Source organism: Leptodactylus fuscus, chromosome 2 (assembly GCF_031893055.1).
Source record: "Leptodactylus fuscus isolate aLepFus1 chromosome 2, aLepFus1.hap2, whole genome shotgun sequence".
Taxonomy (NCBI): domain Eukaryota; kingdom Metazoa; phylum Chordata; class Amphibia; order Anura; family Leptodactylidae; genus Leptodactylus; species Leptodactylus fuscus.
The window spans coordinates 63,027,772-63,054,791 of record NC_134266.1 but is presented as its reverse complement, the minus strand read 5'-3'; the positions used below and the strand labels follow the sequence as shown (position 1 = coordinate 63,054,791).

The following is a 27,020-nucleotide window of genomic DNA, read 5'->3' as shown; positions in this document are numbered from 1 at the left end:
TTTAAGGTGCTCAAATACATTAGATCAACATCAACAGAACCAACCAATGTCAGTGGGACAGGCTGACAACAGGATGTGTATTTGGGTGCTCCAACTCTACAACATGGATGAATAAATAAATTATTGGACACCTTGAAATGCATGTTTAGCTGCCGAACGATTCTCAGTGCATATAAGCCGCCACCACCAGGCTTTGGGATGTCATGAAAGGGAAATCATCCACTTGGAACCATAATCTGTACTTGATTTTTATATTCACTGTCTAATACAGGATATATTTTTTCTTAATCATAGTGGAGAAAAACTAAGCAAGATTATCTTCAAGTTTAGTGAACCTGCTCCTATTATTTATTCACATGAATGACCACCATATAATTCTATTTTACATTTAATGGCTTCCATTGGCAACAACAGCTTATTTCTCAATGTCTCGGAAATGGACATGTAGCATGCAGTGGATCTCCTGCCATGATCACAAAAACGTGACTGTCACCATGGGACGATTCTGTGAAATTGTGCTACTGCCAAGCATAATACTACAGTGCTATCTGTAGTGTCAAGAGCCAGTATATCAGTCAAGCCCTGGAAATATGGATTTAAGACTCCGGTCAGCTAATGAGATGGTTCTCATTCTGGCTATAAGATCATCATGACATCCCCAGTGCCCATAATACTTTGATGAATTGTAGCCTGGTTCTAAGTGTACAGTACTGCTATGGTAACCCTGATAACAATGTATATCAGACGACAGTAACTTCATTAAATGTAGAAAACCTAAATAATTGATCTTTTGCATTCCAACTTTTCCAACTCAAGAATTGGATAAGAAATTAGATAGAACAGGTGGAGGAAAAAAAATCAATCCTGGATTCTTGAGTCTGGTCTTTTACTTAAAAAGCTAATGAATGAGTCATTTCCAATGTATGTTGCAGGCTTTAGATTTACGAGAAGCAAGAACTTCACATTTTACACACAGCTGACTTCTTCTTTCAAGCTACTATAAATAACAAGCAGCATCAGACTCGTGTTTGTGTGGTCTGATACAGTCTTATATCTTAGAGTAAGGCAGTAATATACCAAGCATTGATTCTTAAGAGATGCAGCCTATCCCTGGTAAGTAATCGTGTCTGAAAATACAAGGAGCCTTTGATCTGCATGTGACTTACAAGCCACTGGTTAGGGAACATGGCTCTAAATGTGTCCTAATTTCTGTTAGGTCCACAAGTCCTAAACTAAGGCACATCTGGAAGTGATACCTTAAGATTCTATTTCTTACTTTTACAATTTCAAAGCTTATTTAGTCATATAAACAATAATCTTATCTCTTATATACAAGTTTCTTCCTTCCATAGACTTCTCTAAGCTGTTTATTCACAACCAGTAGTTTCTTTCTGGTTAAAAAATAGGTCACAAAACAAACACACAATGGTGGAGACACCCAGCGTGCAAGAGATTTACGAAAAGGTCAGAAAGAGAAGTAACGGAACAACTCGATAATAGACACGCACATAGGTCAGTGACGCAGAAGTTTCACAAATAAGTGTTTGACCTGAATGCCATATTTTTCACGGTATTCACAGCAGAAAAATACTATAAATACATTAATAAATATCACTGTTATATTCAAAGATACAGAATACCAGAGAAAGAGAAATAAGATGTAACATGTATTGGGAGGTGCTAAGACTGTAATAACCTATAGGTGGCACTATAGAGGCAATTTCCCTCCTTTTGGAGGAGAGCTACATATTTTATAGCTAGCACAAGTCTAACTTTGAAGGGAATATGTCAAAATAATTTGATGCAGGGGAACTACAGGCAACACCCATTAGTCAATATGAAAGGAGAGGAACTATTGATGAAAAGGCCTGGTTTGGCTACACCCAAGCACAGAACACAGAATTCATTTTCTTTGTTATAGTACAACATAAATGGTCATAAAGGAATGTTTATCCTATCAGGTTTATTTAGGACACTAAACCACCCACAGGTTCTTATGGACCAGGAGGTTTAGTGTCCCAAATGTCCTTGTTTTAAAGCCATGAAAAAAACTTTATACTTACCTAGAGATGGTTCTTATCTATAGTGTTCCTGGATCCTTTTCAGTTCTTAAGTTAAAACGGTAATGTAAATCTGGCTTTACTGCGCATGCACACTGAAGTCGAGGTGTATTCTTCTAGCTTCAATGAAGAACTGCAACATCTTGGTGAGTATAGTGGCAGGTGAGTATAAAGTTTTTTTTTTATTTTTAGTGAGGGCACGTATGACTGTACAACAGGCCGATTTAGGTCATTAGACTCCTGCTCCATAAAGACCTCAGGGAAGTTTGGTGTAACAGTGTTAGTGACTTGTGCATTTAAAGGGACAGCCTGTTTTGAGCAGTTCATGGAGATTATGAGATTACCTGTTGTCAAACTCAAGCTCTTTAGATATCTATTGATTTCAATAGACCCTGGTAGTCTTCTTTAATAAGGAAATGCAATAGACAGATTCGGCTGGAAAGAAGTGGGACTATTTTAAATGCTTAGACACTATAAAGAAGCCACAACATTAATGCTAATAGAAAAATATTAATGTGCAAATGTACAAACAACTTCTTTAGATATTTTCCAATAAATCAAATCACATCCATTAAATGATATGATGTCTTATATCTTATGTCAGACATATCAATTTTACTTTAATACACTTAGACAAGTTTTACAGAAAAATCATGTACATACTGACAATGAAAGAAAACTGGAAAACGGATTAAAGAAGATGCCAGAAAACCTAATACTGTTTTTATTTCATTTGTCTTTCTAGTTTCTTTCTGCACTTTCCCTGGAGCAAGACAGCAATTATATAACATGTTAAACTTGACGGACCTGTGCTTTTCCTTTAACCTTGTTAAAATATAAATTTAATTTATATATTTAATAGCAAGGTAGCAGATAGACTGTGTGGTAGACTCAACATCTTAGCCATGAAGTATCTGCTGGATCCTATACATGCTTCTTCTTCAGGTAGATTTCAATAGGGACTTGCATTGGGTCCCATTTAAATCAGTGACAACTGGCTGTCTCAGATTGAAGGGATTAGATTATTTGGACAACAGAGACACCCTAGCATCTAGCTTATCATAAAGATGAAACTTGAGTTGGGTGCCTCCTATATTCATAAGCTCTATTAACACATATGGACATTAGTTATGTAAGGGAATTGCTAGAGGAACAATTCCCCAGTAGCTGTTGGTGAACCCTGGGGGGAGGTGCACAACAAGACAGTGAGCCCTAAGATGACCCCCCCCCCCCCTCATGTCCCTGCCTACTTGCCTGAACTGTCCTAGGTGACAAATGACAACTGGGCGGCAGTCCTTTCTTAGATATAACTGAAGACACAGAATGCAGACAAGACAAAAAAATAAAAAAGGGAGGTCAGATAGCCAAGGGTTGGTAACAGTCGAGCAACACAGTACAGAATTAAAATCCGAGAAAATAGTCAAAGGTAGGCCAGAGGGCAGGAATATGAATACAGGCAACAAAACAGCAAGAGTAAACAGCCAGCATGCATAGGATGTCAATCACATAGGTAAGGCTAAAATTAACTATTAGAACTAGTTTGAACGGGTGCAGACGTAACAAGTTATCCTGATAGTACAAGCACTCTAAAGTAGGTTTCCCACAAACAACACTCGGCCACTTGGACCCCTGCAACATAATGATGGGGGGGTCACTAAGTCAACAATTATGCATCTATGACCACTGCCTCATTTACTTCTATGGGACTGATGGAGGTACAAATCTCTATCAGTCCTACAAAAGTAAATGTATTGATTGTCAAGCATAGACACTATTTCCCATTTTAGTTATCAGTGTGGGGTCCAGGTAGTGTGACCTCTGGTAAATAGGAGGTAATTGTTCATACAAAAACTGCTTTCAGTGACATCACTCCAACTGTTAGCTGTTGTCACCTTGAATGTTCAGTTGAATAGCCATCAGATAGACATACATAGATAGAAGATAGGTAGAAAGATAGGCAGAGACTCAAGTTACAAACTTGACCCTTGATATTCCAAATATGATCCGGCATGGAAATTCCAAATAACATTATCTTAAAAACCGTCAGGCACTTTATTGGCCTTGCACATGGAGGACTAGCAGCCCTTTTATAGTAAGATAAATGAAGAGCCAAGTAAATGCCGTCAGAATTCCTCCAGTTATTTCCCTGCATAATGATAAATCACACTATTGATCAAACCATGAGCGTGCATCTCCAATTGCATTGTCTGTTCAGACTTTAATATTTGTTCATTGATATTTTTGGGCACATGTAGTTTTTTCATCCTGAAATGGAAAGCAAATTAAATATTTGCTTTCAATTATGACTTTAATCTAGTTAGCCCTTCGCTTGAGACAAATGTTCAGCCTGAGCTGAAATTAACGGCAGGCACCTGTTACACGTGCGCTGTCCACACCACTTACTCCTCGGTATTTTGTAGTCTGTGGAGAGGTTTATATTCAGAGGATTGACTGCTTCATTAGGGTCATCAACACATCATTTCTACACACCAAGCACATTTTTATGTTTCGATGTGTTAGAATAACAAGAGACCTGGTGACCCATTCCGATTGTTTATTAGCAAATTCATTCTTTTTCCCAGCAGGACCAGAAATCCAGCTCAGGCTCAGCTGAACTCATATGATAATTCAGAGAACAAGCAGCTATGCCTAAGGATGCATGAATTATTAAATACTGGAGCTTCACTGGGGACGCTCTGACTTGTGTCAGTGCATGAGTATTTCATCTGCAGAAAACATGGAGGTGATAATGTGTCATCTAGCCATTAGTTAACAAATCAATACTTTTGATGTGAGGACGAAAGCCAAGCTGTTTTCCCAATACTGTGGAGTACTCTCGTATGGACGAACCACCATAGTCTGCGTTATCTAACTATAACAAAGGTCATAGTAGCATGGTGTACTCCACTTACCACAACTTCTAGGATAAATTCTATTAACCTATTGATACAGTGGATTTCTCATAGCCCCAACATACGTTTTATAACAAAAATGACATCCTTCATTAGCCAACACATTCAACCTTCAATTTAATCTTTTGCACCAGCAAAAGGCCAATAATAATCATTACTATAGTACAAAATAAAATTTATATTTTTATATTTTCAGTATTATGCAGTATTGCAATGCCTGACCCCTTCTATTTTTTTTTTTTCAAGCCATGATATTATGAATTATTTTGCTAATTTATCTAGCTGTATGAGGACTTATTTTTTGCAGGACAAGTTGTGTTCACAATCTAAATCTGACACTTCCCTGATGTCCCTTACACTAGTATAACTTATATTCCTATGCAGGGACCTCAATGCAGATCTCAAAATTTACTAACAAAGGAAGTCTTTTCTGTCGATCTTTACAAATTCCTATTCTGAGTAATGCAAAGTATACAGCAGACACCTGGCAACAATGACTTCCGCATGGTGAGATTGCAGGTGCCATTTAATGCTATGGCAGCCAGACCTGCTATTGCAAAATGGCAGGCTTCAGTAGTTATGCAGAGATTTTACCATAATCAATAGCATTGTAGTCTATAATACTGACTGCAATTTCAAGCCCTCTAGAAAAAAAAGTAAAAATAAACAAAAACACACTGGGCATCCCTGCATCACAAATGCCCAGACTATAAATACTGATGAACGCCATATCAGAAAGAAAAAAAATCGTGAAAAATTGTGAATTTATTGCTCTTTCACCTTTCAGAAAGATTAGTCTAAAAAGTGATCTAAAAACATTATAAATGCCCCCAAAATAATATCCAAATATAAACTGGTTCTTGCCATTCAAAAAACACACCTTACACAGATCCATACAGAGAAATATAAAAGGTATTAAAATATGAAAAAATTTGAAATAAATCCCCATGATTGTAGTAATTTGCCGAATATAAGAAATACATCATTTTTACATTTTTTATTTATCTCCAATTCCATTGTATTCTGATTTTTTCCAGCTTCCCAGTACATTGCACAAGGTATCTAATGGCTTTATGATAAAGTACAAGTTGTGTCACAAAAAATAAGCCTAAGGGTGAATTCACACTGAGTAAACGCTAGCTTATTCTGAACGTAAAACACGTTCAGAATAAGCGGCGTCTAAAGCAGCTCCATTCATTTCTATGGGAGCGGGGATACGAGCGCTCCCCATAGAAATGAATGGGCTGCTTCTTTCACTCCGTGCAGTCCCATTGAAGTGAATGGGGAGTGCCGGCGTATACGGCAAGCTCTGCTCATGCCGGAGCGTACACGCCGGCACTCCCCATTCACTTCAATGGGACTGCACGGAGTGAAAGAAGCAGCCCATTCATTTCTATGGGGAGCGCTCGTATCCCTGCTCCCATAGAAATGAATGGAGCTGCTTTAGACGCCGCTTATTCTGAACGTGTTTTACGTTCAGAATAAGCTAGCGTTTACTCAGTGTGAATTCACCCTAAGGGTAAGTTCACACGTGAGTTTTTAGGACCGGAACTTGATGGAATCCGCGTCAGAGTCTGGCTTAAAAAACCTCCTCCGATTGAAATCAATTGGAGTCGGTCATTTCCGCTTACGGAAAAAAGAAGCGACCTGCCCTTTCTTCATGCGGATTCCGTGGCTGATTCACAACACCTCCCTCCCGACTAGGCCCATTCCGGAGCGGAGAAGAACGCAGTGACTGGATGCACTGCACTGCCGTTTTTTGGACTGGAATCTGACGCAGCCTCCGTGTCAAATTCTGGTCTAAACAACTCACGTGTGAACTTACCCTAATATGGCTCTTGTGGAGAGAAAAAACGAAAGTAAAAAAAATTTAAAATTCCAGCTGGTGAAGGATTTAATTTCTTAGTTCTCTTAATATAACAAGTCTACAGCATCCTGTCTTATTGCTCTGTGTTGTGTTGTTCCTCCTTTATTACCATTCTCCATCTCATGTATTGATTGGAAACTCTAGGAGCGTGCAGGGACCTACCATCCTCCAATAAGGACTAGTGGACATTTTATGCATACAATACCTTTCTAAGAAAAAAAATACCAGGAGAATAAACTATAAGACAAGTTTCCGGAATACAATTATTTACTAAATCAAACAGGTCAGGAGAGGTGAAAGGTTGTCTGTAATAGTAACTCAATGGAATGTGTCGAAAGGCTTTGTTTTTGTAATTGCAAAATATAAAAATGGACATCAATTCCTTCTGTCACTGAACACATTTTTATTCCTAATGAGGCCATTGGGACATGAAATTTTCCTATGCAAGGTCGGAAGGAGATACTAAATTTAGTTACAAGAGACTAGTGAAAATAAATCAAATGTTCAATTACTATCCTTCAGCTGTGTCATCTTTATTACTAGATTTTATGGCAAAGTTGAAGTTTTATGATCAAGTTAATGTTTGCATTAACCTTTTGGCCAGAATTTCTAAACATTTCATAGCCCGAGCACACAAAAGCTGATTTAATAAAATAAGTAACCTTATGTTATTCCAATGTTTGCTTCTTGTTACACTGATCATCACTACAATTTTGTATCCTTACCTTGCATGGGGGTTTGGTAAACTGAATAATAATTCTCATCCCTTAGGACTTCTGATCCACTACTGTCATTCAGGGACCCAGAACAAAGAGAGTCATCCAGGCGTTCATAGAGGTTAAACTGAACTGTAGGAAATCCACAGAAGCATTCCGGCCATTGGGTAATGACTAACGGGTATTCCTATGAGGAGACAGAACAATTGTACATGGTTAGACAAGAAAATGTCAGCTTAAAATTAGCAGGTGGAATTTTACAATGGCTACATGACTAAAGGATTGGAAGATCTAAGACTGTTTATATTGATGCATTGATATTTAAGGAATATAAACACACACAAAATCCCAGCGCTTTCTCCCTGCATCGCTTCCTTTCCCTCTTATTTTGTTACATTACAATTACACCTGTGAAATATATAAAAAAAATCTCTGACTCAGGAGCTCAACCATGCTCCTTCCTCCTTCTTACTATCCTATGGAAGGCTGCAAGACAACTAGCTGACGTAAGAGACTACCTGCTGTGCCCTGTCTGCAGTACCATAAAAATATTGTTTAGGCTGAGGCCACACGTTGAGGAAATGCAGCACTTTTTGTTGCTGCGGTTTTTTGAGCCAAAGCCAGAAGTGGATTTAGCAGAATGTAGAAGTGTACAAACTTTCCATTTCTTTTGTAGCCAATCTTTGTTTTGGTTCTAAAAACCACAGCAAAATCTGCAACAAAAAGAGCTGCGTTTCTGCAACATGAGGCCCCAGCCTAAAGGTTTTTGCAGAATTAGGAAAACATGTTTGCATTCTTCCAGAAACAGTTGCAAACATGTTTATGGGTACCTGGTATAATAGGTCAGCTCCTACTAAACAATGAGGCTGAGATGATATACTGCACACAACCTCTAGACAGGCGTGGTGTTTCTGGTAGAAAGCAGCCATGTGTTGCTAACTCTAGATGACACCCATGCCCTGGCTAAGGACTGGTTCACATCTGCGTTTGGTATTCCATTCAGGGAGTCCGCTTAGGGACCCCCAAATGGAAACCTATATGCATTAAAAAGTGGTTAGCAAATAAACCACACAGACCCCTTAGACTATAGTGGTTTCCCCAGCAGCACTTTTCTCTCCGCATATTTTGGGCAGACACCGAGCAGAAACATGGAAAATGGTGAGGAATTTGGTGTGGAATTTCAGTGCTGAAAAAAAAAAGCCTCCCATTGACTTCAATGGGTTCCTTTTTCTGCTAGCGGAACCCATTGAAGTCAATGGGAGGCTTTTTTTTCAGGGCTGAAATTCCACACCAAATTCCTTACCATTTATCTCCTTGTGAATGGACCCTAAGAGTCTGTGGGGTCTGTGTGGTTTCTTTTCTAACTGCTTTTTAATGCGTATAGGTATCTGTTTGTGAGGTCCCCAAGCGGACTCCCCGAACAGCATACCAAACGCAGATGTGAACCATGCCTTACTCTCAGCTTCTCCGCAGGCTCCCAACTAAAGATGGTACTGATAAGCAGAAGATTAACACTTTAACACTATTCATCATGGCTTGTATATTGTTTTATTGGCATACTTTACAATTTCTATTACATGGCCATATTCACACCAAAAAATTGTGATTTTTTTTTTCCCCCCACAGTTGCTACATGCACATTTGCTGGAGTGTGAATCCCCCTCTTCACTCACTTTTAAAATCATTTGCTCCTGAAAACTGGGGCAAATAATAGCTAAAGCCAGCTCGTACCTGGTGTAGCTTTCTATCTGTGGTGCACAAACCACAGTCATTCATTAAGACTGTCTTAATATTCACCAGCCTTAATAAATCAGCCCTTAGTCCTATGCAGGATTTCTACAAGACTGTGTTTCATGAACATGCAGAAAAGGCTGCTGACTGACAGACCATGGGGGCAACAATATTTCCAGCTTATTTGGGAGGAATATGCAAATCTGTCTCCCAAGATGTAAATGGGTGCTGCCCTCTATGGGAAGCACCCTGAACATCATAGCCGACTTTCCCAGAAGTCTTTACTGCATAAAGTAGGGTTATAACCAAATCACTTTCTCAGCTATGGATGGCACCGTTTCTGTATGGTTGGACTTTATCAGCGCAAGCCTAGAGAGAATTGATTTGGTAGAAGTGAGAGGCTGAGAGACCAGATTATGGGGATAACGTTCATCCTTAAGGAGAGACCACCTTTTCAGGTGTGTGAAGACTTATACAGCCATAGTTGATCCACTGCAAGGGAACATGGGGGGAATATGCAAATCTGTCTCCCAAGATGTAAACAGGGAGACACCTGAAAAGGTGGTCTCTCCCTAAGGTTGGACATTATCCCCATAATCTGGTCTCTCAGCCTCTTACTTCTACCAAATCAATTCTCTCTAGACTGCGCTGAAGAAGTCCAGCCAGACAGAAACCGTGCCGTCCGTAGCTGAGAAATTGATTTGGTTATAACCCCACATTATGCAGTAAAGACTTCTGGGAAAGTAGGGCATAATGTTCAGGGTGCTTACCATAGAGGGCAGCATAACAGAGGCACTGTCTCCCTGTTTACATCTTGGAAGACAGATTTGCATATTCCTCCCATGTTCCCTTGCAGTGGAGCAACTATGGCTGTATAAGTCTCCACACACCTGAAAAGGTGGTCTCTCCCTAAGGATGGACGTTATCCCCATAATCTGCTTGCTTGGAGCATTTAAGGCATTTCTAGGTTTAGTGTTCCTTTAAGCAAAACACATTGCTTATTTTAAACCTTACTGTAAGATCAGATGAGCCGTTTGCATACATACATGTTTTATTTATGACACCAGCAAGAGGTAAGACAAATGATGGACTGTGAAGACGCAGGATATTGAGAATATGTTTGTAAGACTACAGAAAGCTGCGCAAAGAATTGGTGAGAGATCCTGCAGAGTGAGATGATGGATCTCCGTGACTTGTACATTTTTCATACACTCACACAGAGCTGTTAATAGGCAGAATATTGTTTGCTGCACATTAATATGCAGAAATTTCTTCCACTATCTCTCCATGGTATCCTCTTCTAATCGTGTGACCTTCTCTTCCTTAAACTTCACAGTAAGAAAGTAGAGGTGTGTAAATGATTCTTCGGAGACTAAGATCTGAGCAAGTTCAGACCCGTTTCCGACTAAAATGAAATTAGACGTTTTACTTCAATTACCCTTCAAATGGAATCTGACAAGAAGAAGAAGAAGAAATTCATCCTTATGCAGTAGAGGCTCATTTTCACCCAAACTTATGAAGGCATTTATCATTTCGTGTCGATTTTTTCATATGTCCACATACATAATTGATATGAACATCGATCAAATTTCTAATTTCATTCTTCTTAATTCTTAACCTTATCTTTCATTATTATTTTCTAATCTTACAGTACTGTGCCAATGTTGTAGTCAGGTGTAGAAAAATGCTACAAAGTAGCAAAAATAGAAGTGTTAATAGTTTATTTTTTGTCAATTAAAATTAAATGAATGAAGAAAAGAGAACTCTAAATCCCATCAATATTTGATGTGATCTCTCTTTGCTTAAAGGGGCTCTATCATTAGATTTTCTCGTTTTTAGATAAACATATGCCTGAATAGCCTTTAACCCCTTCCCGCCGATGGCATTTTTTGATTTTCGTTTTTCATTTTTGACTCCCCTCCTTCTAAACCCCATAACTTTTTTATTTCTCCGCTCCCAGAGCCATATGAGGTCTTAATTTTTGCGGGACAAATTTTTCTTGATGATGCTACCATTAATTATTCTATATAATGTACTGGGAAGCAGGAAAAAAATTCAGAATGGGGTGGATTTGAAGAAAAAATGCATTTCGGGCTTTGGTTTGACGGCGTTCACTGTGCAGCCAAAATGACATGTCCCCTATATTCTGTGTTTCGGTACAGTTCCAGGGATACCAAATTTATATGGTTTTATTTACATTTTGACCCCTAAAAAAAATTCCAAAACTGTGTTGAAATTTTTTTTTTCTAAAAGTCGCCATATTCCGACGGCCGTAACTTTTTTATACGTAGGTGTACGGGGATGCGTAGGGCGTCTTTTTTTGCGGGGCCGGGTGTACTTTTTAGTTCTACAATTTTCGGGAAATGTTATTGCTTTGATCACTTTTTATTCAAATTTTTATCAGAATCAAAACAGTGAAAAAACGGCGGTTTGGCACTTTTGACTATTTTTCCCGCTACGGCGTTTACCGAACAGGAAAAATATTTTTATAGATTTGTAGAGCGGGCGATTTCGGACGCGAGGATACCTAACATGTATATGTTTCACAGTTTTTAACTACTTTTATATGTGTTCTAGGGAAAGGGGGGTGATTTGAACTTTTAATTCTTTTTATATTTTTTTATATTTTTTTTAACTGTTTTTTTTTTTTTTTGCATTTATTAGACCCCCTAGGGGTGTTGATCACAGACCAGGGGGTCTGATCACTAATGCAATGCATTACAATGCTAATGCATTGCAATGCATTGCAAAAAATCATCATCTCTTTTGCAGGCTGCATAGACCAGCCTGCAAAAGAGAGAATTTGCAGACCGGCTGGGAGCCTTTAACAAGGCTCCCGGCTGTCATGGTAACATGACGTCGGCTCTGTAGCATGCTCCAGGAGCCGGCAATCCCTGACAAAATGGCGGCGCCCATGCGCCGCCGGGAAAATGGCGCCTCCGGCGCCTTTGACCGCAGCGCCGGAGGGGTTAATGCCTCCGATCGGTCCGGGGACTGATCGGAGGCATTAGAGCCGGTTGTCTACTGCTTAAAGCAGTAGACACCCGGCGGCTATGGCGGCCGCCCGGCTCCCGGGCGGTCGCCATAGTTACAGACCCGACATGCGCCGTACTATTACGGCGCATTTCGGGAAGGGGTTAAAAAGGCTATTCAGGTGTTGCTAATCGTTTTTTAACCCCCCATTTTTCTGAATTACCGTTAAAAAGTATATGTCAATTAGTCCTACCATGCACAGTGGGAGTTCTGTGCACCACCTCCCACGCATAGCTTATTCACGCCTGGGCACGCTCCAGCACCATTTTCCTCTAGAGAACATTGTGACCGTACTGCGCATGTGCAGCATGCTCGCATAGTTCTCAGGGGAACTGAGCAGTTCTTGTCACAAAAATGGTGCGGGAGCAAGCTATGATGCGGGGGTGGGAGGGGTACACAACGCCCTAATACGACTAATTTACATATACTTTTTAACGGTAATTCAGAAAAACAGGGCGGGGGTTAAAAACAAATATCAGCACCTGAATAGCCTTTAAATGGTTTTTTGAAGTGGTTTTTTGAGTGGTTTTTGAGGCTTTTTTAGTTTTTGGTTGTTTTTTTTTCCACCAGCACAATGTATGGACCTTGAAAACAAGTGTTCCCACACAGCTTTTGCCAAATCCGTGACGTGAATTTTCAGCCTCCCATTGACTTCGTTGGTTTTTGCAGGCGGAATCCACCTGAAGGAAGCTTTTTCTCCCACTAGCGGAAAATTCCGCGAGTGGAAAAATAAAGTGAGCAGAACCCATAGAACTCTATGAGGAGATGTTTTTTCCATGTGGATTCTGACGCGGATTCAACGTCAAAATCAGCGCCCAAAAACTCAGTGTGAATGGACCCTAAGACAACTAAACACAGATCATATTTAGAGGTAGGCCTGCTCAAATCCTTCTATCTCTTCATGTAATCCCAGACAGACTGGATGGTGTTGAGATTAGTGTTCTGTGGATGTGATAATATGGCTCACACAGGGCACTAATCTCATCACATCCAGTCTGTCTGGGATTATATAGAGAGACAGAAAGATTTGAGGAAGCCTATATCCACAGAAGATCTGTGCTTAGTTCTCCAACCTGTCTACTGAGTTCCTTCAAAAACTGTCTGCAAGTGTACCTAGAAGAATTGATGCTGTTTTGAGGACAAAGAATGGTGACACCAAATATTGTATTAATTAATGGAAAAAATGGATATATATATATATATATATATATATATATATATATATATATATAGTTTAAAGTGTAGCATTCCTGCCTAATGCAACAATAAAGTAGCGTCTGAGATTAGCCTGATGCTGTTCACGATAATCATTATCTGTCAAACATACCAGTTCAGAAAAGCACTTTCAGAACTTTAATGGCAAGCAGTATATATTCATTAAGTGCCTGTAATTTATACTCCTAATTGTCCAATAAAGGTACAATAGATAAAAAGACTGCAAGCTCAATTACCAAAAATCCCACAAGAGAAACATAACAATGTTTCAAATCACCTAGTTTCACATTGATAACTTCTTTTCATTGAAGTAGGCATTAGAGACTTTCTGCCGGTACAGTGCAGAGAGAAAGACAACATTGCTTAATTTGATTTTAACAAGGTATCAATGCAATGCGGAATACACAAAAGAAGGTCGGTGACCACTATCCTTCCAGTCATTTTGAAAAATTATTTTAATAACATTTTTGATCCGTGATGCTTTTGTTGGCCAAGACAGAGATTATGTTTGTGCTTGTAGTTTCTAGGGAAATGTTGAAAGCGAAAAGCCATGCAGTTGTTGTCTGATAACTAATAAAGATTGCCCTAATTCTTTCACTACAGAATGAATCAGGTTTTACTATAATTTAGTAATTGCATACGCAAAATTACTACATGAAGATGATAGCCAACGATGAGAAAAATGTGATTTTAATTTTTTTAAATTCTCTCCCAGGCGTTTTTTATGCTACATGTATATGTATGGAGGAAGAAAAGTCTAACTGGACAATGAGGCATGGTAAATTATGACATATGGGCCCAATCTGTAAAGGACACAATTAGAATACTACTCCAATGTGTATGTAAAGGAATTGCTAATTATTCAATTGCTTAGTGCCACTGCTGAAACCAGGAAGAAGGGAAGACAGAGACAATGAGTCCTAAACTTGTCCCAGCCCCTATCCCTACCCACTTGTCACACTGTCCTAATGACGGAAGCAACTTGGCGACGGTCCCTTCTCTAAAAAGGTGACACATTGAACAAGAGAGGACAAAACAACACAGAAGCGAAGTCAGCAAGCCAAGGGTCAAAGTCAGAGAAGCAAAGCAGTACAAAATCGCAATCCAAAGAGTAGTCACAAGGGAATCCAAAGTCAGAGGTCAGTAATACAATAGAATGAGAAGTTGGAAGCTAGCGAGGACAAAGTCACAGGACAGAGTCACAATAGCCAGCAAACCTGTGTGGGCTGATGACCTGTATATAGGAAGAGCATGACCTGCTCCAGACTTGATTGGTAGAAAGGCTGTCAATCACACAGGAAAGGCTAAGTTTAACTATTAGATAGACAGAGGGAAACCAAGGTGCGGGAGATGGGTGTGGTGGAAATTCAATTACAGAGGGGAGGAAATAGAGCAATATTCACACAGAGCAACTAAAAACTCTAAGCAAAGAATCAAACTGAACACGCCTTCATATGCTGTAGCGTGTGAGCGGTGGATGGCACAGAGACCCAAACAGGTGGAGACGTTACAGTGTATCTGAATGTAGATATAGCCTCATTCAATGTTGGAGCCAATGGTGCTTTCATCTCTAAGTATGCAAAACACTGAATTCTATCTCATTAGTGGCCACTCAGTAATAATGTAACCGCAGAAGCTTATACATCGCCGAACAATATCATTTCCAGTGCTCAAGGCTTAGGAGGAACAGGGAACAGTATGTATAATTGTCTAGTCTTTCTATATGAGCCATTATATCTGTATACAATGAAGTAGAAATAAGATAATACTACCCAGCTGAATATCCTTATTAGATTTATCGCTGATGGTATGAACCTGTAGCAAATTTCTGAAATCCTAGAATGAATTACACACTAAGGATATTGATGCTTTTCTTTTTTCCAAATAAGATTGGTGATTGTCCTGGGGAGGACATCTCTAAACCAGCGTGACTATTTACCCTGCTCCTAATAAGTGTATCATTATTCAACGGCATCTGCACCAGGTAATCTGACTTTCATGTTCCAAAGTGCTGTGATCAAATGTGCACCACAGAAATCCCACTGACACACGAATCAGGCTGATCCGCTGAGGATAAACTGGATAATTCTCACATCTCCGGTGACAACCTTGAGATTTCAATTAGACTTTCGAGATTTGCTGGTCTATCTTAAAAAAGAGAGAGGCACACTGTCTGAAACCTCGGTGCAAAAGGTCTAGCAAATTTATGTCTTTCATAATGTTCCATTAAAAGGAATAGCAAATTTATGAGTGACAGTCACTATGTTTAGATACCGTTCACATTACTTCTGTAAGAGTCATTTTCCTAAATTCTGTGTAGTATGACTTAGTATGCCAGTAGTATACGGAAGATTAATATGTTTTTTATGTGCAATACTTGTACGTGAAATTAATATAGGTTATTTTTAGTGAGGTGAGAACATTTTTCCTACAAGCAAGGATGTTATTTAACAGCATTCTGAGAAGTAATAAATTGTATCCTGTAGTTATGTTCCTGATCACATGGTATATAAAGGAAAACTTATACCTGTAAGGTCACTTTTATTATGGTGTACGTTACAGGGGTTGTACAGTTTCAGCAAATACATGTTATTTGTGTGAATGAAAAGTTCTACCATTTTTTTAGATACTTTCTGTATCAACTCCTCAATAGAGATGAGTGAGTAGTACTCGATCGAGTAGGTATTCGAAATACTCATACTCGATTGAGTACCACTCGCTATTTGAATGGAAAAGTTTGATGCAGAACCAGCATTGATTAGCCGAATGCTATACAGTCGGCCAATCAACGCTGGTTCTTCTCCTACCTTTGAAGTGTTCTCTGTGCAGCTTCCCCGCGGCGTCTTCCGGCTCTGAATTCACTCTGCCAGGCATCGGGCCTGGGCAGAGCCGACTGCGCATGTCCGCTTGTAGTGCGGGCGTGCGCAGACGGCTCTGCCCAGGGCCGATGCTTGGCAGAGTGAATTCATAGCCGGAAGATGCCGCGGGGACGCTGCACGGAGAAGACTGCACGGAGGATCCAGTATGACCCTCACTCGTGGACTTGGTAAGTATAATTTGATCGAATGTTGCCTACCCCTGAAACGAGCATTTCCCCCCATAGACTATAATAGGGTTCGATATTCGATTCGAGCAGTTGCATATTGAGGGGCTACTCGAAAAAAATATCGAACCTCGAACATTTTACTGTTCGCTCAGCTCTACTCCTCTAAGCTTTCTAGATTTCTGCTTGCTGTCATTCATAAAAATCAGTCCATAGTCATGTGATGGACAGTCCATGGTCATGTGATGGACAGTCCATGGTCATGTGATGTGCAGTCCATGGTCATGTGATATACACTCCATGGTCATGTGATGGACAGTCCATGGTCATGTGATGGACAGTCCATGGTCATGTGATGGACACACAGGTGCATGGTTCTCTACAGTCACAACTCAGTAGTTAGAGATCTGTCATGTAATGACTCGCGCATCTGCGTGTCCATCACATGGACATGGACTGATTTTTATCTACTGGATGTAAACAATGAATCAACACAGACAGAGATCTGGAAAACCATTAGGAATTGATCCAAAAATTATATTCTAAAATTGTATAACTTTTCATTATACAAACGTTAACATTTATATGCTGAAACTGGAACATTAAGAACATTTTCCTTGGAGTACCTATGGAGTATTACCAGGGCTCTTCCCATCTTCTACATGTATGGTATATCCACATGATTAATGATTGAATGTTACAGGTTCCATTACTTAGACTGGAATGTATCTCAATAATGAAAGTCCAACAACTTTGTCTCTTACTCTTTGTAAGAAGTGAGGTGTAAGAAGTGTGTATGGAGTTCCAAAAATTGACAAACAACTTGCATAGCCTTTTCAGATATGCCAATAGGAGTAAATGGAGAGACTTATGAATGTATGACCACTTGTCCAAACCTATAGATATACCATAAATGATTAAATGTTGTCCATGTTATTGGGGTGCCCGGGTGGACTCTGATGCTTTTTTTTTTTTTAATAGGCTGTTACGTGCTGGAGTAACCTCAGCAGGTAATGGGCCCTATTTACTTAACAATCCCCACTCCTGCTCATGGCATCCTTTGCCTCCCCTTCTGCCCTCCAGGGAGCCCAAGCGACATAATATGGGGCCTATTAAAAGTCTATTAAAAGGGGCTATTGTAGTCTCCTCAGGGTCCAGGGCCTGGTAGTGAGTGCCACCTCTACCCCCTATGGCTCCTGTTGAAATGAATGAACTCTCTGATCAGTTTGGGTCTGCAAGATATCCCCTATGCTACAGATAGCGAGTAATGTTCTAAGATGGGAAATCTCCTTTAAGCAGCAACATCCTCTTTACTCCAAAGACATATACTGTACATGTAAATGCAATATATTGCTACCGATTAATAAAGGGAAAGTGTTGTTTGACTCAAGTGAGTCTAACTTATCTATCTGCGGGGCTGGGTTATTATGCTGGTGACAGACTCCCCTTAAGGTACTGGCTTACCTTTGTGATAGAAGAGTAAGGGTAAGTTCATACAGCGGAAACCTTTTCTACCGTGTGACTTTTCCACGTGGCTAGCAGTGCATTGGCATCCCGTTGCGGCATCCAGCTCCTGTTTAGTCCCATGTGAATGAGCCTAATCAGGAGGGAGTTTCGAGCCGTGGTCCCGATGGCTGACTCAGCCACGGAATCCAAGGAAAAATAAGGCATGCTACTTCTTTTTCCCACTAGTTGAAAAAAATTGCTAAAAAAAGTGAGGGGCTCCTATTGATATGAATGGGAAACGTTTCTGCAGGCAGATTTTGAGGAGTATTCCGCCTGCAAAATACTTTGTGTGAACATACCCTAATAAGACTTCAGTAGCATACAGATACAATCTCTTAAAGGGAGTGATCTCATAATAACATTATTCTGATTCACATCCTGGTGTAAACAGCAAACATAGGCAGTTTGTACTCTGCTGACGGATTCTCGACCATGAGAGGTTTCATTGTACCCCAGCTGTTTTATTACTGGATTACTCTCACTCATAAATGGAGTCATTCACATAAGGCCGCAAAATAGCGCCACGTATACGGTACCAGCTCCCATTGAAAACAATGGAAGCGTATACGGCCCGCAAAAGCTCCCGCGGCGTCTACGTACCAAATCAAGAGCCAAAATACTCCGTGTGAACAGAACAATATTGCATTTGCTGTTAGTTTTCGGCATATATCACATCTATTTCACAGTCAATCTTTATTATTTGATATTAGAGCAAACTGCCTAGGTGACGTACTGCACCATAGACCATCCTTTCAGAGACAGGTTGTTCAACCATCACTTTGACTAGCTCCAAAGAAGAAATAAGTCACACCAACTCGCTGCATGATTTTTCCTATGAAACTTTCATGTTATTTTCTATGGAAGATCCCTAATACTGAATACCGAGACATATTACCATTCCGACACAACAACTTCAGCCGCCATAAAACAGTGCGGGAGTCATGTTGCTCTAACCTTACACAGAATGCATTAAAACATAGACCCTGCATGCATAAAATATAGAATAGCTCTGCCTATAGGACTTTGTGTGCAGATGCATCTATGACAACAGAATCGTCAATCATATCCTTAATTCGGGGGTAATAAACGCCTGTTTCCAGACATCTGACGTTCAGTACTTAAGAAACATCCTGGCATTTTGCAGTTTGTTTTTAGGAACTGGAAAAAAAAAAAAAAAAAAAACCTGTCAGTTTAGATGAGGAACACTTCCTTGGTTCAGGTTCCTGAATCATCTATCAAAAGCCGCTCCTCTCCTTCCCTTACTGCAGACGTTCCGTTATAAAAAACAAGAGCTGCAAAGAGTTAAGGTTTTTTCCTCCCCATCTGTTTTTAGAAGCTTGACAGCCACGTACAGTTGCCAGCGAGGCCTGTAAACAAGTAAAAAACTGTCAAGGCAGTCAATTACCATATATCAAAAACGACTCCCCCCAACAACAAAAGCTGTCAGCCTCCTTACTGACATTGAGGACTTGTTTTAGTTCTTAATTTAGAAGCATGGCATGTTGCATTTATTATTCCAAGTATCATTTCGCCGCACCTTTAGCAAAGGTGAATATCTGGAGCGAGACTTCTAACAAGATTTTTTTTTTGCTTTTTTTTTACTTTGTCTGGAGCATTACTGCCACTACCTGATAATGTAGCAAATGTCTAATAAGATGTTTCTTTCACAAAAGGACAAGGTTATTATTAAAGCTTTGGGAATATGGTCTGATACCGTAGTTGCCATCTCTCACCCCCGACTCCTATGACGTTTATGGCTGTGAGGATTTTTGTTTCTTTAATAAAATAGGCATTATAATAGCTTTTCATGTACTCAGCATTGAGCACTTGAAAGCAATTGTCAGAGCGACTTCATTTTAATGCACAACAAAATACCGCATTTAACGGCAAATATATTTATTATGCTTTCAATAACGGCCTAAAAATGTCATATCAGAGAAATAGTTGAGGTTTTCATCATATAATCTTTGTTTATCTCTGAGGATCTTGTGATTGAAAGCATGCTTTATGTTACTTTTCCAATCTATTTCTTCTTTACGGTGTCTACAGTATGCGTAGTTGGAAGAAAATGATGTAGAGAAAATGCATAGGATTCTGTCCTGGGTCAAGACACATTCATATATTGGAGAAGGAATGGAGCCCTGATTTTTCTGTCATCCTTTCACGTTCACATAAATCAAATATAGTGTAAGGTAATCCTAAAACGCTCTACATTTCTATGTTTAGGGGTTTCCAGGGTTATTAGTGGATGACCCTATGTTTTGAAGAGGTGGCAGAATTCAGATGAGCACTGGCTCTTCACTACATACCAACCACAGTATCCTGCATTTGTATAGAGTGTGTATAGCAGTTCACATGAATGGGACTGAACTGTGAACAAAAATACGGCGCCATACACATGTGAAATGAAATGTGTGGTTGAGGCTACATTGCATAATTATAGCATCATTAGAAGAGATGAGCGAGTAGTACTCGATCGAGTAGGTATTCGATCGAATACTACGGTATTCGAAATACTCGTACTCGATCGAGTACCACTCGCTATTCGAATGGAAAAGTTTGATGCAGAACCAGCAATGAGTGGACGAATGCTATACAGTCAGCCAATCAACGGGCATGCGCAGTCGGCTCTGCCCAGGCCCAATGCCTGGCAGAGTGAATTCAGAGCCGGAAGACACTGCAGGAACGCTACATGGAGAAGACTTCTCGGAGGATCCAGCCCAACCCTCAGTCGTGGACTTGGTAAGTGTAATTTGATTGAACGTTGCCGCCTACCCCTGAAATGAGCATTTTCCCCCCATAGACTATAATAGGATTTGATATTCGATTCGAGTAGTCGAATATTGAGGGGCTACTTGAAACGAATATCGAATATCGAATATCGAACATTTTACTGTTCGCTCATCTCTAATCATTAGTACTGAGTATATCTCAAGTCTTTCCTGGTTGCCATCTTTGACTGGGTGAAAGAAAACTCCATCATGGTTGTCTTATAACCAAGGATCGTAGAAGAAATGTCTTTGAATTTATTAAACTTATTTAAACTTTACGTATAAATGTAAAATGATAATACCTTGCAGAATATTTTCAAAACCCATACTAAAGTAGACTTAAAGCTCCTAAGCCTCAAGGCACTTAATATGCACTATCTATAATAAATAATGTCTTCTTATGTTGTAGAGCAGTGGTCCCCAACCTTTTTTCCACCAGGGACCAGTTTCAGCAAGACAATTTTTCTTTGGCCCGGTGGGAGCGGGAAGGGGTGTGGTTAAGGGAGGGGTTAGGCATGGGGGTGTAGATTAGAATCATGTACATATGAAAACGGAAGAGAAAGTGCAAACTGACGGACACTGCAGGTTATGAAAATGGCTACTGATTACAGACACTGTTATGAAGATGGATACTGATGATGGATACCACTCCTAATGCTGCTATTAACTTCACTACAGCCTCACTACAGCTACATTACATGTCACAGGGACAAGTGGCGTGTAATGCAGTTGCCCAAAGTTTGGTAGGCGAGTGCAGGGTGGAGCCAAGACCCGCTGCATATCCTGCATAGTACTAGAATCCCGGACATACAACAGGTCCCGGCTCAACCTCGCACTTTGCTCACCTTATCCCGATGAGCAACAACCAAGCGTCAGTGTTGTGGAGCCGGCGAGTGCCCGGAGTTGAGCCAGGACCCGAGATAAGGTGAGCAAAGTGTGGGGTTGAGCCAGGACCCGGAGGCTCGTCTGTGAGGAGGTGGAGTCTATGGTCGGACCCCAGCAGTGGGGTCCGACCTTAGACTCTGCCTCCTCACAGACGAGCCTCTGGCAGAACCAGCATTGATTGGCCGAATGCTGTACACTGGCCAATCAACGCTGGTCAGTTAATTCCTATGAGAAACAGTAAGCTCACTCGTAACAGCAAGCTGCCAGCTCTCCTAACTAGCAAGGACAAGCCTGCTGCAGAACCAGAATTGATTTGCCACAGGCTCATCCTTGCTAGTCAGGAGAGCTGGCAGCTTGCTGTTACAAGGGAACTGACTGCTCCTAGCAAGGACGAGCCTGCTGTAGAACCAACGTTGATTTGCCGAATGCTATAAATGTATAAATGTATAGCATTTGGCCAATCAACGCTGGTTCTGAATCGAATATTTACTGCGAATAGCTAGTAGTATTCGATCAAGTATGAATATTTTGAATACCGTAGTATTCGATTGAATACCTACTCGATCGAATACTACTTGCTCATCTCTAGTTACTTGTGATAAACTACATGATCTAAACCAGATATTGACATATGTCACTCCCTGGCTTAGAGGTTAGTCTTCGTCAATGACCAAAAGTTCAAAGATGGATGGCTATAGTAATTTACTAGTTAAATAGCTATTTATATTTATTTATTATTACTTTTGTCAGAGTCACGTTATTTCTGTGTTTATTGTGGGTTTTTCTTTCATTAAACGAAGGCGACCAACAATTTTGTCCACATTTGTACATCTGTTTAGGGACAATTGTTTTTTCCTCCACAGGGCGAGTTGGTATTTGATCATGTATTTCTTCTATAAATTAAATGATAATTTAAGAATTTTACTTCTATTTTAATTGAGTTTATCAATATCTTACATGTCATCTATCCATTTATGCTATATTTTGTGCAAACATCGAAAACCAATGCACAAAAAGAGATGAAATTGGAATGGAGGACAATTTTTTTTTCTCTGCAATGTATATAGCACCTATGAGTATAGAGAGGCTGGATACATGTATCAGAGTTCTTGTACACCATGCATTAGTCTGCAGGAGTCTATTTTCATGCTGAACCACATTCAGTATTCAGCTGGGTTTTCCATAAGTGTGAGTGACCTTCCTACTAGTTCAATGTCTATAGAGTAGATGTTCTGCAGACGCACATACTAGAAGGTACAGTCTATTTACTGCAGGATTTATAGGAATTATACTAAAGTGTTGGTGACTGTAAAATACCGATACCCTACAGACCGATGCACCCTGCTCCAATTATTTCTTAAAAAGGCTACAAAACATTGAAGATCTACAGACTTTTCAGCTATGTCAAAAAGGGCAAACCATAGTCTAGTAATGTAAACAGCTTATTCTACTCGAACTTACAACTATTTTTATTCTGAAATGTTCTCAATATGGATTTAACTGTTTGTAAAGACCCCGCTGCTGTATAGTAGGTTGGAAACACTTGTCCTCACAAAACCTTCTATTACCGCTACCCATGAAGCCTTGGCTAACAGGTAAAATAAAATACTCTAAGAGGTGACACAACCTTCAAGTACTTCAGATAATACCTCTTTATTGTATTTCATATGTATTCAACTAGTACTGTGTGCTCCGAAAGCTGACCTAAAATTAGTCTCTGTATAAGTCATGGCCAGCTATATAAAGAGCATTGTAGTATTGGCCCCTCCTGTCCTCACAGGTATTAATATAATAGTAGATTATATAACAGAGCTAGAAATATCTCAATGACTGTGCTGGTGGAAGACATTAGACATGTTTGGCCTTTCAGTTTTAGTACATAGTGTATTGTAATGGTGCTATATTCGGTACAATAACAAAGCGTGGAAATATAATAAATCAGTAAATTAACTGAGATCTATAACTAGGTAAAATAATAACTGAAACAACAATATAGTGAAAATTATTTTTTTCTTTTTTTTTTTCAATATTTTTTAACCGAGTTCAAGTTGCCTTAAAGGAGGGGTGTAGCATTGTAGAGGATACGTAAGTCTCTCTGTACACAGTTACCCAGAGACATTGCTCACATGATAATCAAATGCTATACACCATCATCCCTATTAGATCCAAATGGGGCAATTACAATGTGGAATGGACCAGCATATACTCATAAATGATGGTCCGCGGACAAATCAGTGTAGTCCGGACCCTAACATATACTGTATATCTACTCCAAAAAGTAATTGCTGCTACAAAAAATGTGAGGGAGTGTCTACAAATATAGATACACTGTCACAATAATAGGGAGAGTGCTTCAGAAATAACTAACTCCCATTAATTGTTTCCACTATGACTTACTCCATCTCATTATAACTCTCTTAACTTGGGGAGATAAATAATGAAGGTTTCACAGGGATCAATCCCCTTAGTACGGTAAATACTAGAGCTATAAGCCCACTGCTACTTTCTCCCCTACTCAAATAGTCTCTCTCAATGAGTTTCCCTAATCACAGTTCATCAGGAGAGTGATAAATATGTTAGAATAATGATAGATGTGATGCAGCAAAGAAATTTGCGGTTAAAATCATAGTTCCTGGTGGTGGATGCCAGTACTCAGGATTTTAAAGAGGACCTTTTATCAGATTGGGCACAGGCAGTTCTATATACTGCTGGAAAGCTGACAGTGCGCTGAATTCAGCACACTGTCTGCTTTCCTGATCTGTTCCCCAGGTAAAGCGTTATCGGTCCTGGTACCGTAGCTCTTTACAGTCAGAAGGGCGTTTCTGACAGTTAGCCAGAGACGCCCTTCTGCCCATCAGCGCCTATCGCGTTGTACTGTGGAGCGGGGAGGAACTCCCCCCTCCCTCTCCTGATAACACTCGTCTATGGGCGAGTTGTGTGAGCAGAGGGGGGGGGGCGTTCCTCCTCGCTGACACACTCTACAGCGCGATAGGCGCTGCTGGGCAGAAGGACATTCCTTGCTAACTGTCAGAAACGCCCTTCTGACTGTAAAGAGCTACGGTACCGGGACCGATAGCGCTTTACCCGGGGCACAGATCAGGAAAGCAGACAGTGCACTGAATTCAGCGCACTGTCAGCTTTCCAGCAGTATATAGAACTGCCTGTGCCCAATCTGATGAAAGGTCCGCTTTAAGGCCAAATAATGTACACAGAGATGTCACAGTACCAGGATAATGTACACAGTGATGTCATAGTACCGGGATAGTGTACACAGTGATGTCACAGTACAGGAATAATGTACACAGTGATGTTACAGTACAGGGATAATACACACAGTGATGTCACAGTACCAGAATAATGTACACAGTGATGTCACAGTACAGGGATAATGTACACAATGACGTCACAGTACCAGGATAATATACACAGTGATGTCACAGTACAGGGATAATATACACAGTGATGTCACACTACAGGGATAATGTACACAGTGATGTCACAGTACAGGGATAATATACACAGTGATGTCACACTACAGGGATAATGTACACAGTGATGTCACAGAACAGGGATAATGTACACAGTGATGTCACAGTACAGGGATAATGTACACAGTGATGTCACAGTACAGGGATAATGTACACAGTGATGTCACACTACAGGGATAATGTACACAGTGATGTCACAGTACCAGGATAATATACACAGTGATGTCACAGTACAGGGATAATGTACACAGTGATGTCACATTACAGAGATAATACACACAGTGATGTCACAGTATAGGGATAATGTACACAGTGATGTCACAGTATAGGGATAATAAACACACAAATTATAATGATGTAACATGCATGCATTGTCCCAATAAAGTAAGGGAGGAGCATTTGGTTCTTTCCATTCTCCTCCATCATCCATAGTAATTGTAGCCTAGGAATCAATGGGAAAGTGTTGTCATAGTTGTTGAGCCCATTAGCAGTTGCTAAGACTTATAGCACCAAGCTGTTTATTGAAACATGAAAAATCTTTTTTAAGTTCCCAGTAATAAAGTTGATTTTGGAGAGCTCCAAATAATGTTCTGCCCTAGGCATAGGTTACTGACTGGGACATCCATATCTATAAGGTTGGCATGTGAAATTCCTAGGGGCTAATAATGGCTGTTCACTTTATCAGAGCTATCTTGATGACACACACTATCAAACTGACTCAATGTACAACCAAAATGGAAAACTAATTATGTTACTCCAGCAATCACTGCACTCAATCACGTATAATGATAGCACCGAGGATAGAAATCTGCATAAATCAAACACACACAAAAGCCATTTACAAGAGCAATGTAAATGCACTATGCTATAGCCCGCTCTTAACACATACATAGTGCTGCTGTGTGGCAAGTCATTACAAAACACATTTCCTCACTTGGTAGGAAAACAATTTGTTTACAACATCTCAAAATATCTATTGCTGCCATTTTTCAGTATGGTTTGTTTTATGATATATTCCAGTATCAAAAAAATGCTGCTTGTATAGTCAAACTGAGTAACCATGTGTAGCAATGTCTAGATGACTCAATGTATCATAGAATAGTAGCCAGAATTGTATTCTTATTGAAGTTGGGAATAACAGGATTGTTTTATTGCTAGTGGTAAAAATAACAACAACAGCAAATAATAAAAATATTAGTAATAATAATAATAATAATAATAATAATAAATAAATAAATAATAATAAATGTATCTTAAATGGTATAAGCATAAACATTAATAATAATAAAAACATATTTTATATATATATATATATATATATATATACTGTATATATATATATATATATATATATATATATATATGTATGTTATACATAATAATAATAATAATATTAACAACAACAACAACATATTTATCATACATGTTATAAACATAAATAATAATAATAATTATAATAATAATAGTGACTCCATGGTTTATGTGGAATTTCACGCGGAGGTTCCTAATTCCAATCTTTATCAGTACTTTTCCTCTATGTGTACTGGTAAAGGAAGGCAAAAAGGTCATACCCATGAAATTCCTATTTGTAGAAAGCTCCTTCGACCAGATATCTCTCCTCAGCTAAGCTGAGCGAGATTATGTTCTGAATGGGGAGGGGAGAGAAAGCTGCTGCCAAATTCAACTGGCAGTGGCTCGTCTCTCGAAGAATAAAAATATTGGGCTATTTCATTCTTCTCTCTCACAACATCTGCCCTTGGGATAAATTCAGGAAGCCCAATACAATGTAGATG

The 27,020-nt window shown here is 39.6% G+C and overlaps 1 protein-coding gene across 2 annotated transcripts in view; it reads right to left on the bottom strand.

Annotated features, from left to right (window-relative positions):
• WSCD1 (WSC domain containing 1) overlaps positions 1–27,020 on the bottom strand; it is a 169,809-nt gene that overhangs the window by 5,654 nt on the left and 137,135 nt on the right. For both annotated transcript variants that reach the window (XM_075263845.1, XM_075263846.1), the window contains exon 6: positions 7,565–7,742. In XM_075263845.1, the coding sequence (XP_075119946.1) occupies positions 7,565–7,742 (178 nt within the window). The remainder of the gene's footprint in view (positions 1–7,564; positions 7,743–27,020) is intronic.